Source organism: Rhincodon typus, chromosome 9 (assembly GCF_021869965.1).
Source record: "Rhincodon typus isolate 14 chromosome 9, sRhiTyp1.1, whole genome shotgun sequence".
Taxonomy (NCBI): domain Eukaryota; kingdom Metazoa; phylum Chordata; class Chondrichthyes; order Orectolobiformes; family Rhincodontidae; genus Rhincodon; species Rhincodon typus.
Genome location: NC_063340.1, coordinates 47,841,812 through 47,859,505, shown reverse-complemented (window position 1 = coordinate 47,859,505; position 17,694 = coordinate 47,841,812). Strand labels below are relative to the sequence as shown.

Sequence of the window (17,694 nt, the reverse complement as noted above, 5' to 3'; positions counted from 1 at the left end):
GTCAGCCGTTCTGCTCCCATGATGCTGCTTGGCCTGCTGTGTTCATCCAGCTCTGCACCTTGTGGTTTCGGATTCTCCAGCATCTGCAGTTCCTACTATCTCTCATTGAATAGGAGTTCTCTGACTGGGGCTGTTAATCTGGTCCACTGAGGGGGCCCTGGCTGACAGATAAAAAAGGCGAGCGTCAGCTGGTGTCTGACTCATTGTGAGTCAGTACTATAGTCAAGGCCTGTCTATGTGTTATTAAGGGTGACCTCGTGATAGGATACTGACCTCTGTGGAGTTAATTCAGATTTAGAAAAGATATATTTATATATTGTTGTGTCATATTCTTCACACATCACAAATGTTTAAATGACTACTAAGCGTGATTACCGTTGCTTCATGGCTATCAGAACCATCCATTCATACACAGTAAAATCTTGCGAACCAGACCAGGAAATGAGATCATTGATCAGTTCATCTCAAGGCCAGTGGCCACAGCACAATGAATCTTCCTGCTCTTCTTCAAAAAGTGCAATAGAAACCTCTATATCCGCTGTAATGGACCTAATTTCAACATTTCATCAGTATAACACATCATGCCAGGTAATATAACTCTTCCATGGAGCAGCACGAGAGTGTATGCCTGTATTTTGACCTCACATATTGCAATAAACTGAAGATAATAACTTTGAGGGGAGCGCTATCTCAAAGACAATCCAACATGCTCAATTGCTTTTCTCTCATAAAATGCAAAATTACTTATTAAAATCCTGATGGGGAGGCTCTAAGCGTCTTTTTGGGCATCACGGTGGCTCAGTGGTTAACACAGTGCCAGGACTCCGGCTTCAATTCCACGCTTGGGTGACTGTCTGTGTGGAGTTTGTACATTCTCCCCTTGTCTGCGTGGGTTTCCTCCGGGTGTTCCGGTTTTCTCCCACAGTCCCAAGATGTGCAGGTTAGGTGGATTGGCCGTGCTAAATTGCCGATGGTGTTCAGAGATGTGTAGATTAGGGAGATGGGTCTGGGTGGGATGCTCTGAGGGTCGATGTGGACTTGTTGGGCTAAAGGACCTGTTTCCACACTGTAGGGATTCTATGAAAATCAATTTGATTTAATTTTCAGTACACTGGTCCCACTATTCCACATTATATTTAGCATTTAGGTAGTCGATTATCATGACAACATAGTTGACTGGCCAAAAGATTTGGACAGAAGAAGTTTAAACTAGTCTTATGTGTTCCAGTTGCCTCTGATTCCCAGATGTTTGAAATAATCACATTTTCAGTTTGGGAAGATGAAAGCTCTTCCTGTTTAATTTTTGCCATGCTGTCTTGTATAAAAGGACTGGTTTAAGCTGGTCCAGATGAAGTTTACATGACTTGAATGCAGCCGCTAATGTCACCTCCTGAAACACTTACACTTCAAATTAGACCTGAGCTAATTAGTCCCTACCTCATTACAAGTAATAAAACAATCCATAACAACCAATTTCTACCCTTAATGCTCAAATATAATTCGTACCACCCAATGATCTGCCAACTGAGTTCCTTAATGCTCGCTCAAGTATATGACAACAACAACGATCAGTTGCATTTTAGCCCCATGCTTGCCATTTTAATGCTACATGTGCACTGAGGTAAGCTGGAGCAAAATTTTAAAATACAATGATAGTTGGTATTGGCCGACTGGCATAAAGTGAAGAACTTTTCAACATAATGATTGCTGAAAGTCGCAATTACTGATGCTAGAAGCAGCCTTTGTAGAGTTTTGATTTTGCATTTGTACTTTGAGCACCGGATCTTGTACACTGGGATAAAAATACAGAAGAGTAAGCTAATGAAGCTACTTGAGAGGGAACTAAGTGATCCAAATATTTTCCTCAGCCATTGATGCTTCACAGTCTATAGCTACAATGTTCAGCAATCGATGACCTTGTCAATGCCAATTTATAATAAGTTCTGCACTGGAGCTTCTTTTTGGGATATACAAATTAAGAATGTACATTTATCAGGTTCAGCAGAACATCAAAAGGATGGAACATGTGAATTATTAACAGTATTTTCATGCAATTCATTACATGGAATGTCAACACACAATTTTTAAAATATGACATTCTTAGGAGTGTAATGTTATTCCCATGCATGGGACCAATTGCAGCCCTTTACCTGGACTTACCTCTCCCATAAGCCAGTTAGACTCTGTTCCTTTACAACATTATCTAGATATTAGCAACTCTACAATAATATCAAACAATAATTCCAATTTCTCAAAGTTATTACAAGACATATTCCCAGAACTCTCAGATTCTTCCCCTGTGGTGTACCTGGAACTCCTCTGAGTGCATTCAGAAGCAGGGATGTCCTTAAAATTTGCAAAACTCCAGCATCCTGTCACTGGACAATGTTTCCAGCTTCTAAGTGTTCTCCAATTTATTGCTGATTACTCAATGATCTTGTTAAGGTAACTTCAAATCACACGTCTTTAGGAAAACTTCTTTACAAAATTTCTGACTCACCATGGGGAGAAATTTATTGTCTGTCTTATGTACATAACTGCCAGATCTGCAACAGTAAGTTAAATGCTGAGGTAAAATGTGGTGTATGTAGTGACCGCTAAATGGTACAGGTAGAATCTGTTTGATGGTTGCAAATACATATAGTTTCTGGTAATAATTGCTAAACCGTTCAAACAGCTTTCAATATGACAGTTGTAAATGAAAATAGTTATCAGTAAATGAAAATAGTTATCAGTAATTGTTTATTTAATACCGAGATAATTTAAATGATTTGAGCTAAATGAATTTATATAAAATCATACTATTTAAGTATCGACAGTACATTTTTGTAGTGTATTTGAATGCTAACAATATGCAGTAATATTAATTACATCATTATACTACTTTGTATTCATACACATAATTACCACCAGCCCTTTCATGTTTCTAAGTGACAACGAAAAGACATAAATACAGCTTTGGCATGCAAATAACGCATTTAAAGCCACCAAAACTAAGAAATAAATCAGCACTGATTCACATAGTAATAGGTAAAGACTGAGCACAATGCACAATAAAGCAAATCAAAACAAATATATTTGATGAAAGAAAGTACCATCATTTGGAGTACTACAGTGAAAGCATTGTTAAAACAAAAGTGAAGTACTTTGTAGATAAACATCTTTTTGAACAGGGATAATATCAGTATTCAATGTACCTGTTTTCTATCCTAGTAAAATCACGAGCAGCTATACTTCATTGTTATCAGGAAAACATATAATGTCTTTGTCCAGTTTATATTTTCACAGGTCATTTTTAACTGCTAAAATTAGAAAATTATCTTCAATTTCTGATGAACAGTTCCTCTTGAATAAAGACTAATTGCTGTGTTATCTCAGTCAATGTATAAGAATACCTTTAAGAAGTACAGTATATCAGCATAACTTTAAGAGACATGCTTATGATATCAGCAATCTACTATGGCATGTGACCTGAAGTCTGAAGATATTTAGCACTATCTTAACTCAGGCCACTTGAAGCATGAAAAGCTGAAGCAAGCGTACACTTCTTGCAACCTATTAGGTTAACATTAGTTTGGGCACTGAAATAGTTATGAATGTCATATTTATATATATTAATGAGCTGACATAAACATTCTGTTGGACTTTTCAATACTGCACTACCCATGCCTAGTTCTCATGTTACAACTGGTAAGCTTAGCATTGTTGCAGGAGGCAAAATACCTTGCTTGAGGCAAAATGCATGTTATTGGTTAGGGTTGGTGATAATTTATAAAGAATACTCCAAGCTCCTGGAGCCAGATATTTGGAAATCTAATTGAAGATCAATTGTACAACAGCCCTGAACATTCATTAATTCAGGCAACTAGCAGCATCAGCTGTGTGAATAGAGATGTGCAGATAAGAAAAGACGGAAGACACAACTACTTTCCTTTTGATTCAAGTCTAAGTTCATGTTTCTCTTTAATTCCGCAATACTCCTTGCAGCATCGTTTTAGGACTTTCCATAAAGAAAATATAGCTAAAAATAAACTTATAAGCCGTTTTCTACTATCTGGAAGATACTCAAAGTTCAATGTAAGAATTACCTTCAGGATTAATATGCTCCAAATAGAGACAGCAATCCCAAAAATCTATCAACTTGTTTTTTTGGACAATGATGTAACAAATGGTATGCTTGTGACTTTTCTAAAGAGCAACTCAGATAGACTTATCAAATTAGTAATCACCTCTACAACAATTAAAGCCTTTAGAAAGAATCTTCTGAATAAGAAAAAAATTACCATTCTATTAACACATTATTTGAGGATGAACACAAGTACAATAGTTACACGTTTTAGATGCAGCTAATACCATTATTATGGACAGCAATTGCATGGAACTGAAAAATCTGTACCAAATGTGATTTGTCATACTCACCTAAAACCTGTCCAACTTTTCCAGATATTTACACACACACATAGCACTGAATGAAGTTGGGCATACATATGCAGGCAATCAAAGGCTAAGCCAGACCCCATAATGAAACATGGGCATCTAACAAGATGGTACAGCCCCACAATACTTGGGAAAGTATTAAGACATATGCATGAGTTTCCCAGTCAACCAATGAAAGGCAAATTTCAAAAGATAACCAAAGCTTTCCATTTTACACCCAACGTCAACAGTATAATATGATCAGAAGCTTTTGCAGCCATTATCAAAAAATCGTTTGAAAAGGCAGATTGATAAAGCTTTAAAACTGCAATCAGCACAAGGGCTAGAGCCAATATACATCCTGAAAGACATATATCTAAATCAGTGGCGATCCATAGTACAACCTGCAAAAGACCATGTAACAGCATATACCATGACCAATTCTATGCATGGATGAAATCACACTGCAGTGTTAATATTTAATCTCATTTTGGCTTCCCAAAATGTCCTACCTCATAGAAACCAGTCCAATAGTGACAGCCATACCGATATGCAAAGATTTTGGTATAGTCTCAATCCACGAAATTCAAACCACATCTACGGTGGTGAAACAGATCATGCATAATGTAAATGAAGCAGATGAAGTTGAAGATATTCTTCAAGTAGGTCGGTTATACTTTGGCCAGAGCCAGTATAAATAGCTCCAAACAACAACTACCAAAGATGAGTATCTCCAAGCGTTGCAAAAGACCATCATTTGGGAAGATTGACAGTACTAAACAAGTACTGTCACAGTACCCGAGAATATTTGTTCATTTTGGCAATATAGAGAAGTTGAACTAGTCGTCTAATCACAAGTAATCACAGGTCATTTACAAGGACAAACAAGTTCTAATGCTCAAAGCATTGTACCAAGATATCATGTCTATGTTAAACCAGGGACAAATGTACGCGATCGTTAGCCCTTGAATCTATGTACTGGCCAGTGTTGGATCTGGATAGTCACTAACTTGTGAATGCCTATGAGACATTCAAAATGTATCAATCCCAGTAGTGGAGGGTGCCTGTGCAAGACATCATGTTCTATTGTCTGCTTAAACTGTATCCACAGTGCATGGGGAAAATTACATCCTTGGCTTCTCCAAATTTCCTATTGTAACAACAATGATTTAGCAACACAAGAGTAACCATTCCTGATTTGATTACTGCTATATTCAATTTATTTGGTGTCCTGGATGGATGGTATCTTCAATAGTTCACTGGTGAACCATTTAAAAATACTTGTGCACTAAGTGAGGTGTGACCCATATCACATTCATCGGCCTACTACCAATTGGTCTAGCAAAGTGTATGATCCTTTCTATTAAATCAATGCTCATCAGGTGGCAAGCTACAAGATTTTCACATCGTATTGCTGCACCCTCATGCAACATCAATGGGGAAGAGATGACTATCCTCAGCACAACTTATGCTCAGCGACCAAACGTCTAACCATTCTGAGGTACCTGACATTCTTCTTCAAAGACAGAGGAGAATAAAAGAGAGAGATGATAAGTGAGCAGGTAGAGAACTACCACAACTTAGCCCTGAGAGAATGTGAGTTGATTAACAACGATTGTCCATAAGTTGAACCTGACAGCAACAGATGTTCAGAGATTTGAATTTTATTGTACACTAAGAGTTTGACACCAACACCATTTTCAATCTTTCCCTTCTGAATATTTCCTCTGACCAGAAGCCAAATCCCACTGGATAAGAACCAAGTTCCCTTTTTTTGTTAGAGAAGAAACCCATTTATCAAATCACCAAATGAACAATTAGCAAAACAAAACTGACCAGTTGCATTGTAACTTAACGAAAAAAAAAAGGAAAAACTAGTGGGAACTAAATAAAAGCAGCACTCAAGGGGGAAATGGTACATCCCATAGCACCTATCTCAAAAAACTTAAGGGTACCAGTGGGCACCAAGTCCACCTTCTCCAATAAAACCCAGGCACATATATAGCCACAGAGGAAAGGCAGGCATGTAGTCAGGTATTAAAACACCCATGGGCTGCTGCCTGGACCTGTTAAGGGCTACTTTTGCCAGGTCTGGAGCATCATAGTAGGGTCTTCCCCTCTGTTTTGGGTGTCCAAAGATCAGGAGCGTGGGACCCAAGTCCAACCAAAAGAATAAAAGAAGTTTTTTTCAAATAACCAAAAGGTTGTTGCAACCACCCATAAGCAATATATACTTGAAGCCACTGATTCCATGGCACTACAAAACTGACAGTTGATCTGGGAGTCCACGAATCATATTCAACTCATGACTGCACAGGTCTGCTGCACGGAACACCCTCTACAACAGGTCCCTGGTGAAAAGAGTGAAGGACTCCCACATTGAGGGCCCTCTACTGGGGACCTCCCCACTGCCCACTGGTAAAAGGGAATGCCTGAGCAGCAAAAAAAAAGAAGAAATGGATGGAGCAGCAGCAGCTGGTATAAGAAGCCTCTCCTGAGGTGATTCTGAAAGCTGGGGCCAATGTGGAATTCCATCTGAGCAGGGGTAAGCACAGAAAGGAGACCACCACACACCTGAACCTCTCCAAACGATGAATTTTATCAGATTTGAACTGTTTTCAGAATGTAAAGAACCCAGCTCTTTTATATTTTCTAATCAACCTGTTCAGTGATGTTATTATTCACCTCTGGAGCAGGTGGGACTTAAACCCAGGTAGGGACATTACCACTGCACCATGACAGTCCAGAAGAACCCAGCTTTTTTATTGGGCTAAGCCTGCCACCAGCAACTGTGGTGTGGGGTCATCATCACACAAACAGCTACACTCACCCCCAGCAGAAAAAAAAAATTACCTAATCTTTTAAGGTGTATTGATGTTGTTCATAACCGTAGTGCAACTGAAAAGACTGACATTGTCAACCCAATATGAGAGTTTAATTCAGCACATCATTTTCATTGTTTTCTCAGAGACAGTGCCAAGTTATGACTGACCTCTGGATATAGTTATGTGACAGACAGATCAAGATTGATATGCTCTAACCAATCTGTTCAGTGATGTTACGACACATTCGGAGCATGTGGGACTTGAACTGCTGGCTCAAAGTGGGTAAGAACACAGCACTCTTTCTTTTTCCATTTTTTTTTCTTTTCTTCACATCAAGAGATGCTTTAGTGCATAACTGATTGGTTTAGTTGCACTAGCAAAATACCCGTGAAACTTTGTCACCTTTCATCTGTCACCATTAAATCAACTGTGTTTACAATTAATAACCAATTTATATGCTGAGCCTGTTAAGAGAAATGCAATGAGATCAAAGGGGACAGAAAGGTAGGGAGAGAGGGAGGGGATTAAATCCAAATGGAGTTGGATGGGTAGAGAATGCCCTCCAGCCTGACCTGTCTTTCAAATTCATTGGGAATATCGATGGATTCCAAGTGCTTGGGAACTATGATCCCCTCCAAGGCCTGCTGCCTGGATTGTTAATGGCCACTTTGGCCAGTCCCTGGAGCAGACCCATGAGGACGTACTCAACTTGATCGCACCAGGTACCCAAAGATTAGGACCATGGGGCTGAAGTGCAGGCAAAAGAGCAGTAAGATTCTGGAACCTGGGGTAAGAGCCCAGCTCTTAAATACAAAGCCTCTTGAGCATCACCAGCTCTCGATCAACACAAGAGCTACTCTGCTTTGCCCGTTAAAAGGATCTGCATTTCTGACACTGATACTGACATAAATACTTGGATACTAACAAATGTTTCCCATATGTGTAACCAGCCCAGATCTTACAATGATGATTTGATCATACTGAACATCATGCTATATTGTGAAGGGACAGAAGCCACCTCATAGTTTTAGACAGAGAGTGAGGAAGAAATCTCTGTTGATGATATCTGTGCAGTTTTGCTGAATAACAGCAACCAGTTGTAAGACCACCAAGTCAAACGACAGCAACAGAGAACAATATCCATCTCTGCAGATGTGTATATGATCAGCAGATTAGGTCAAACTTCCAAATTATTACTTTGAAGGTTGAAATGTTAATTTTGTAAACTCTTCTTTGCCATTTGTATGATTATTGAATTGACAACCTTTGCCTATTGTACAAACATGCATAATTTTGTTTTTTTTAAAATCTTTTGTAAAAGGGGATGCTGTTTTAGTCACAATAAATACATCAGTAATCTTTTAAGAGAAATAGTCATCATATCAGCTCTGCATCATTTCACGTGACATGAGAGTATAAAGGTCTCAGAAGCCATCTAAACACAGACCACCTGAAGCATGACATGCTAATGCAAGCATGCCACTCTTTGTAATCGAAAAGCTTAATGTTAGCCTAACCACTGAAATGCCTGTGAATGTAATATTTGTGTCTATTAGTGAGTTGTAATAACCATTCTGTTGGATTCTTCATTACCATCTTAATCTAATTTTTACATTGCAAGGGATTAACAGAAACATTGTTGTATTGGGTTAAATACCCTGCTGGAGGCAACATGCATATCACTAATTAGATTGCAAAAAATTTCTGACGTCAATAAAAACAGTTCGGCAATTCCTCTCTATTTCCTCATTCAAGTCAGAAAAAGTCCAGTGGCTGGTAAATGTCAAATCTTTTACTTCTAGTTGGACAGTAAAGATCGGCATAGTTTGGAGATCTCTTATCAAATTGAGACGAAGATAGACAGCTGGTGGTCTTGACTTTCAGGCTTGTTCTTCAGCCATGAAGTTATTCTTAAATAGGCAAGGTAACACACAGACACACGTATGTCCATTACTCCCTAATTGATATGAGGACACGTTAATAATACAGCACAGATGGTAAGATAAGAAATTGTTTATTATAATAATGGTAATTCAAACTTACCATCTGTGTCTAAAGCAGTATCAACTAAAAGCCAAAGATCATCAGGGTCAGTTTCAAGTGAGCACATTTTGCAAATCAATTCAATATATTAGTATTTGCACCATTGTATTACGGAAGTAGCACAACGATATCGTGGACACAGCAAAGAAGAATCTGTTTGTTGACACCACACATGCTTACAAAACTAATACAGTGATTGAATTTCAAAAGAAAATACTTATTTTATTTTAATTTTATGAGACAACTGTAAAATAACAATATCACAATATAACAATATCAACAGCATCACAATATCACAATATCATTTTTTTTTCTGAAGAAGGGTCTAGACCCGAAATGTCAGCTTTCCTGCTCCTCTGATGCTGCTTGGCCTGCTGTGTTCATCCAGCTCTACACCTTGTTATCTCAGATTCTCCAGCATCGGCAGTTCCTACTATCTCTGAATATCACAACATACTTGTTTACAGAAATACTCTCATTACTTTTTCTAACTAAAGCACTGTTGACAATTTCCAACTGCTTGTGTGCACACAATATTGAACTAAGTTTTGAAATTTGACGTAAAAGTTCTCCTTTGTTTTACAGCTGATTTTGGTGACCCGATATACTGTTTCATTAAAATATTATTAATTGGTACTGGTAAGTGTTTGTAACAATCTTCATAAGAAATATCGTTCATAATTCACATACTTTTGCATGTACTTTGATAACATCTTTATGATGTAATCTTAATAGATATGCAGCGTAAATATTAATTATTGACTATTACCTTCTATATTTTTTTTTCTGGAGATGTCATGGAAAATGAAGAGAAGAAAAGATGTCCTAAACCTCTTGCTATACTATACAAGGCCAAGACAGAAGGGTCAAGAACAACTTGCATTTATAAGGCATCATTACTATAGAAAAACATCCCACGGTGTTAGGCAGAGGCTTAATAAGAAAATAAATAAGTTTGAAGAAGAAACCTTTGTGGACAAAGTTAAGGGCAAAATCCAATATTTCATCTAAATATCTCATTATGTTGATTGTTTCTCACCCTCATGTTAAGCAAAACATTTTAAACCAAGCTGCCCAATAGGAAACTGAGCAAATTAGATTGGCCTTTATTTCTATACTTAGTCAACTCTTCACTTCCATTAATGGAAAGTGAAATCAGATATAGTATAAATCAAGTACCCAATCTGATTGTCTCAGTTTCTCTTTGATCAGGATAAATTAAAGTTAACTTGTAACTTTGCCATACAATGATCTGTAATGGGTTACCTTTTGCCAATTTCAAAATGACTAAAGTAGTGAAGCAAATACATGGATTGAATTATGATATCTGTGTTTTTAGGAAACCTCATGAGGCCCCTTCCAACGAATCATTCTACATCATTAGGTGGAAAAATAGGTGGGATAGACTGATGTTTATTAAAAAAAAGAAATATTACAGTTAAAAGTTAGATTTGGTCTACTTTCAAGCTCTGAGATCACATTGTATGATTACCCTGCACGCAACTGGATTGTTGCAAATAGCATACAAATGCTACGTTGCCTCTCATCAACACAATTGTTAACTGGTTGGATGCTCTGCGCTGAGCCCAGGCATTCACATGGCTAAATGGCATACAGATAGATGGCACTTCTGAAAGGCAGCCTCTTACAGGGGTGGTGTATTCAGGCTGTAGCAACATGCGGTAGATAAGACTGGAACTTGCAAATGGAGTAAAAAGACAGAGACTCCCAGGTTCTCTGATATGGCACTTGACTGTGCATCATTTACCTCAGTGGTATTATGGAGTACAACTTTTGGTGTTGTGAGTGCCAGTGCAACATGATGATCATGGAGCTCAGACTGAATGTTAACAAAGTCATAACTGTTTGACCATTCTTCTGTTAGCAGGTATGCCTTAATCATCTATTCTGAGGCCTGACTGCTGCTACAAAACCAGTCTGTAAAAGGGTGGTTTGTCTCTTTTTCTGAGTTCAAACAACCCCCTCTCTCACCCTACCAGTCAACCACTCACTTGACCATGTACCACCCCAACATACTCAACTCTGACCTCCCCAAAACAGCCCTGTTCAACTCCTCTCTATCTTGAATTTTCACACCGAGATCACTTGAAGTGACCTAATATTTGTGCTGTGAGCAGGCAGAGAGGAATATCTCAAATTAGACTGTTAATGGCAGCATCATATTCTAATTGCTCATGACATGCTTATTTGGATTTTGTACAGATCATTAAACATAGACATGAATTTCAAATACTTTGCTTTTTTTTTAATTCACACTTATGAATGCATGTAGTATAAACAAGATATCAGCATTTGCTTTTCTGTATTTCTCCTTTAACAAGCTTTTAACATCCCGACTTGTCAATGTGTTACACATAGAAAGATGCTTTTAGACGACCAAGACAATCAGTGCTTGTGTGGTGATAGTGTGCCTACTTCTGGTCAAGGAGACCTGGATTCAAATCCCAACTTCTGTGGAGGCATCATACATGTGTGAACAGGTTTGTTAGAATATGCTTCCGAGAGAGTGCTGACAAATAGAGATAGTAAATGCTGTCTGTCTTTTTGAAAACCTTCTGGAGGGCCAATACGATTAATATTTTGTGAAGGTTCTGACAGCAACTCTTGGAACTGATTAAGAAATATAATTCTCCATTCACTGAAGGTATATAGTTTACTGTTTTTACCTGGATCACAGGAGGAATTCACATAAAATACACCTACCTAGCGGGCAGGGTCTTGTTGGAAACCTACTGGCCAGGAAAGCAGACTTTGCCATGGGTCTTCTGTTCACCTCAGTTATTGATTGCATAACCAATCACAGAGCGTAGATGTAATACTGATCTACAAGTGTCAAAGGAAGGATTCTGAGTGAAAGGGATCCCGGCAGGAGGCAGACTAACTAGAGTTTACACTGATTCGTGAAGTTTCAGCGAACAGAGGAATGGAAAGGAGATATGGAAAGGCAGCACCCTTTCACTAGCCCCCCCTACTGGTGGCACACCCACTCCCTAAACTTGTCCCATCCCTCGTACCCTTCCCCCTCCACTCTGCCACATTGGGTCCTTGGTTCTTTATTTAGAGCTTGTTTTATAGGATCTGAACGACAAAAGAGAAGTACTATTTCCCACTGGAGGGTGAAACAGGATACCCTCTCAAATCAACTAGTTGTGGGTGGAAGTGGCCGAAGAGGTCAGGCAGCAAGAATGTTATCGTTGGGCCCGGATACAGGTCCACTAGTGATTCAATGATCGCATGAGGGAAGAAAAGCTGAGTAGTGTAACACCTCCAGGTGCCTAGACTCTCACTGGGAATTATCTTGTGTTCTGCATGATACTGCACAGATCAACACACTTTACAGCTCTGCCCATTTCTCTCTCTCAAGGCACCTGCTCAAATTTCTATTCAAACCGCCAAACAATCTCATTGACATGACACATCGAGGCTTCACAATCATATACCACAACTGGTGTCCTTCTCTCCTCTCCATTCAATCCATTTTAAACTTTCTGTATTCATCCCTTTCCCAGTTTCCAGAAGAGGGTGTATGCCTCCAAACAAAGGTAGGGTGCCTCAGGGTTAGGAATTGTCCTTCCAATAATAGCCACCTCGATGAATACCGACAATGGATGTGTGCTGGAAGTGAAGCGCCACTGTGAGGGAGTCTCTGTTCCAGGAATGTAAGCGAGGACCTATCATGAAAACCTAATTCTCCTGAAACACCAGTGCTCACACATCAAAGAAGGTGATCTTGTGCCTGTATGCCCTGTGTTGGTGTCTGATCTCTGTGGTCTTCTCCTCAGTCATATGGAGTGACACATGCCTGAGGAAAAGAGAGCTTATGCTACTCCACCTCTTTGGCGTTGTTGTTATTGCTCCTATTGTTCCCCATTAGAGGTTCAGGGTGAGCTGCTCAAACTGGTCCCACACAGCAATGAGTCTGACAGTAGGCAAAGTCAGAATGAGAAGCTGCAATGACTTCCAAAAACTTGCAAACCATGTCTTTGTGGCTAAAACCAGAATTCTTGATTCAATTCGTTGTCTATATAAATATTGAAATGAATTACACAAGACCATAAGGCATAGTCACAGGAGTAGGCCATTCGACCTATCGAGTTTGCGCTGCCATTCATTGAGATCATGGCTGATCTGATAATCCTCAACTGAACTTTCCTGCCTTTTCTCCATAACTATCGATTCCCTTGCTGATTCTAAATCTATATCAGCCTTGAATTTACTTAATAACCCAGCCTCCACAGTCTTCTGTGGGAAAGAATTCTACTGATTCACTCAGAGATAAAGTCCTCATTTCTGTCCTAATTGGGTGACCCCTTACTCTGAGATTATGTCCTCTGATCTGAGACACTCTCACAAAGCGAGCAACCACTCCACATCTGCCCTGTCAATTCCAGAGGTTTTTGCCCGCTTGCCTTCAAACAGATTAGACCTGAAAGTGGGTCGGGTCACGTCGAGTTTCTCACCCGTCAGTACTTTACAGGTCTTGACCAACTCCTCCGTCAAACCTTCTTCTCTTTCAGCTACACCCAAACCCATTCCCCCGCCAGTTAAATTCTGATGCACGTCAGCAACTCCATACTTCCAACATTGTTAATGCACAGCAATGTTAAAGTTCCAAACAAAAATCTGTGCTAACCAACAGTCTAGCTTTGCAGCTAGTAAGGAGTTAGAATAGTAAGGATTATAGATGACCTGGAGCAACTTTTCAAGTGATCCATTTTACTTGGAAGTCAACTTAATTCAGGAGATTATGTTAATTTGATAACAAATATTAGATAGGACTTGCACAACTAATGATGATGCTCATGAAAGATATATTTATAGTTGATGAGGTGAAGAAAATGAAAATAAAGATTTAGGGAAGGAGATTTGTTGTAAGGCTAATTCACAGATCACAATAATTAAATGCTACCATTTACCAGAAATGCACAGAGTAGTCTAACAATAGAGTGAACCTGTCAAGCAAGAATCAAGCAATTTTTAACACAAGTGTGAAGAAATGCCATCGATACAAACTGTCACAATGACATAAACAATTTCATAGTGCTGTGATATCATTCTGCATGTGTATCTCTATGTCAGCAATGAAAAAGTACAACTGCTCCATTCTTTAGGTTCTTTATGCAACAGCATTTCCTGCCCAAGAAGGCAGGTTAAGAAGCCTCTTCCATTCATACTGATCCACATTGCCTTCTGGATCTCGACATCTCAGATCCAAAATTATCATCCTTGTATTTAAATTCCTCTATGTCATTATTCCTTCATATTTCTGTAACTACATCCATTGCTGCAACTTTGTAACTGTGCTGTCTACTCCCCTGACCACAACCTCTTCTGCAACATCCATTCTTTAGGTCAGAAGTTGGTGACCACACCTTCTACCACCTAGTTTTCACTTTATAGCATTCCATATCTCAAGCCCTCAAATACACTCAACAGTTAAACTTGAGACTTTTAAAGGGGTCTCTGGAAAATGCCACTTAAAAGGTCAGTAAATAATTTTTGTTCATCTGTATGCAGCACCCAAAGAAATAACATTGACGAATCCTATTCCACATTAAACCTATGCACCAGTGCAGGCTGTTCTTGTCTTCTCTACCCATCTGACACCATCTCCTTTCAGACTCACAAAACGTCTGAAATCACATCCCTGCAAGCCAATGTTGATTGTTTTTTTAAACGTTACTCTGCCCCTTATGGGGAACTAACATCCCAGCGTGCAACTTATGTCCTGTTGATGCAGGAGAGCTAATTTTACCTGAAACCTTTGCTCAACTTTCTGATTGATGGTCTAATTTTACCACTGAGCTGACATCCAAAATTAAATGTAAAGCATTGCTGGAGAGATCTTTTAGGTAGAGCACACTATAAGTTATCAAAATGTAACAAATCAATTGCTAAATATATGCTTGAAATCATTATTGGTACCATTTGTAGATAAGTAATTAATACATTCATCTCTTATGTTAACCAAGATACTATTTCAATTGTTTTAATTTCTCCTCTAAAGTAAGAGACATCACAATGTTGTACAATATGTTCTCTAATATTACCACCAATATGCAGGGTGTCACCAATAATGCTATCAAGCTGCACCTGTTCAGCAATAACTTGCTCAGTGATACCCAGTTTGGGTTCCACCAGGGCCGCTCAGCTCCTGACCTTATTACGATCTTGGTTCAAACATGGACAAAAGAGCTGAATTCGAGAGGTGAGATGACAGCCTTTGACATCAAGGCTGCATTCGTCTGAGTATGACATCAAGGAACCCTAGCAAAACTAGAATGAATAGGTATTAGGGGCAGGCTCTCCACTGGTTGGAGTTATTCCTGACACATGGGAATATGGCTGTGGTTGTTGAGATCAGTCATCTCGGCTCCAGGACATCTCTGAAAGAGTTCCTCAGGGTAGTGTCCTAGGCCCAACCATCTTCAGCCACTTCAATTACCTTCCCTCCATCATAAGGTCAAAAATGGGTGTGTTTACTAATGATTGCGCAATGTTCAGCACCTCACATTTCCTCAGATACTGAAACAGGCCATGTTCAAATGTAACAAGATCTGAACAATATTCAGGCTTTGGCTGACAAGTGGCAAATAACATTCACATCACACAGAAGCCAAACAATGACCATCTCCAATAAGAGACAATCTAACCACTGTGCCTTGACATTCAATGGTGTTACTACTATTGAATCCTCTACTATTAACTTCCTGGGGATTACCATTGACCAGAAACTCAACTGGACTCACTATATAAATGTAGTGGCTACAACAGCAGGTCACAGGCCAGGAATGCTGTGGCAAGTAACTCACCTCCTGAATTCCCAAAGCCTGTCCACCATCTTCAAGGCACATGTCTGGGGTGTGGTGCAATACTCCCCACTTGCCTGGATGAGTGCAGCTCCAACAACACTCAAGAAGCTTGACACCATCCAGGACAAAGCAACCCGCTTAACTGGCACCACATCCTGAAGCATCCACTCTCTCCATTATCAATGCAAGGTAGCAGCAGTGTGTACTATCTACGGATGCGCGGCAGATATTCACTAAAGATCCTTAGACAGAGCCTTCAAAACCCATGACCACTTTCATCTAGAAGGATAAGAACAGGGAACACCACCACCTGTGAATTCCCCTCCAAGCCATACATGATCCTGACTTGGAAATATTTCAATGTTCCTTCACTAATGTTGTTGCAAAATCTTGGAATTCTCTCCCTAAGGGCATTGTGGGTCTACCTACAACACATGGACTCCAGTGGTTCAACAGGGCAGCTCACCGCCACTTTCTCAAGGGCAAACAGTGATGGGCAATAAATGCTGGCTGGCCATCAATGCCCAAGTACCTCTCAATTTAACTGTGACTTGGCTTATTTTCAGTAAATGATTTCTGCACCGAAAGAATGCTGAATGATGTCAATATGAAAACCCTCAATATACCAAATGATACTGACTCTATTCCACCCCAATTCTTTTCCTCTGTTCATGGGTTTCAGTCACCAGACGCCTTCCAAAGTTTCAGTGAGTTGCCCGTCGATTTCTTCTGGAATTTCAAGGTCAAAGTCACTTTGTATCAAAGTGAGGCTATTCTGTCGTGAAAGACAGAAACATTTGACGAGGATAATCCGCACAAAGCCTTTTAATTTATAAAGACTGTGTCATGATCGATGTGTCTTTCGTACTCAAGTATCAATACGCTAACTGCACAAATAAAGGTTAATTTTGTGGATATTTACCTCCATGGCAGGTGAATAGCCAAAGGTAAAACATACAAGAAGAGAAACTTGACATTTTTTCTTCCTCCCCAAAGGTAATTAAGCCAAGAAAAATGATATCAGTCCAACACTACATTCTACATTATTCATCCCTAACTGGCTGCAATCCACGGATGACATTTCCTCAATCTTACCAGAACAGGAATCATAGTATTCCATAGGGTATTTGATTACTCTGTGCCTGTACTTATCCTCATTACCTTCAACCCTGTACTTATTCAGGAATCCAGCAAGCACTAGTTTTAAAGGAGCTAACTGATGTGTTATTAACTGCTTTTGAAGAGACTTTCCTTCACATATGCGGTGATCTGCAGGCTGCATTATTCAGTCTTACGTGAAGCTTACAAAATTTGTGTATAGAGATTGCCGTTAGTATGCCTACATAGTGAAACCACAGAAACCACTCAGCTAAAATAGAAACAAATTAAAGACAAAAGAAAAAAAACGTGCAGAACCATTTGCTATCCACTATCTGAGGAAATCTTATTACATATGACATGAAACCAACACACGGGCTATATTTCATGGTGGTGATTTGTGCTAAGTCAGTTGTTAAACTGCACGGAGATCAGTCAGGGTCTAGTAGGTCATTAGTCATGGTTTTTGGTCCAAGTCA

General features: G+C 39.3%; 1 protein-coding gene across 3 annotated transcripts in view; it reads right to left on the bottom strand.

The window, feature by feature from the left end:
- The window catches only part of nrxn1a (neurexin 1a), a 1,567,205-nt gene that overhangs the window by 196,228 nt on the left and 1,353,283 nt on the right, over positions 1-17,694 (bottom strand). For 2 of the 3 annotated variants that reach the window (XM_048601292.1, XM_048601293.1), the window contains one exon: positions 2,898-2,926. In XM_048601292.1, coding sequence (XP_048457249.1) covers positions 2,898-2,926 — 29 coding nt within the window. Of the gene's footprint in view, positions 1-2,897; positions 2,927-5,395; positions 5,426-17,694 lie in introns of all 3 variants that reach the window. The other variant, XM_048601291.1, reaches the window with a different exon arrangement.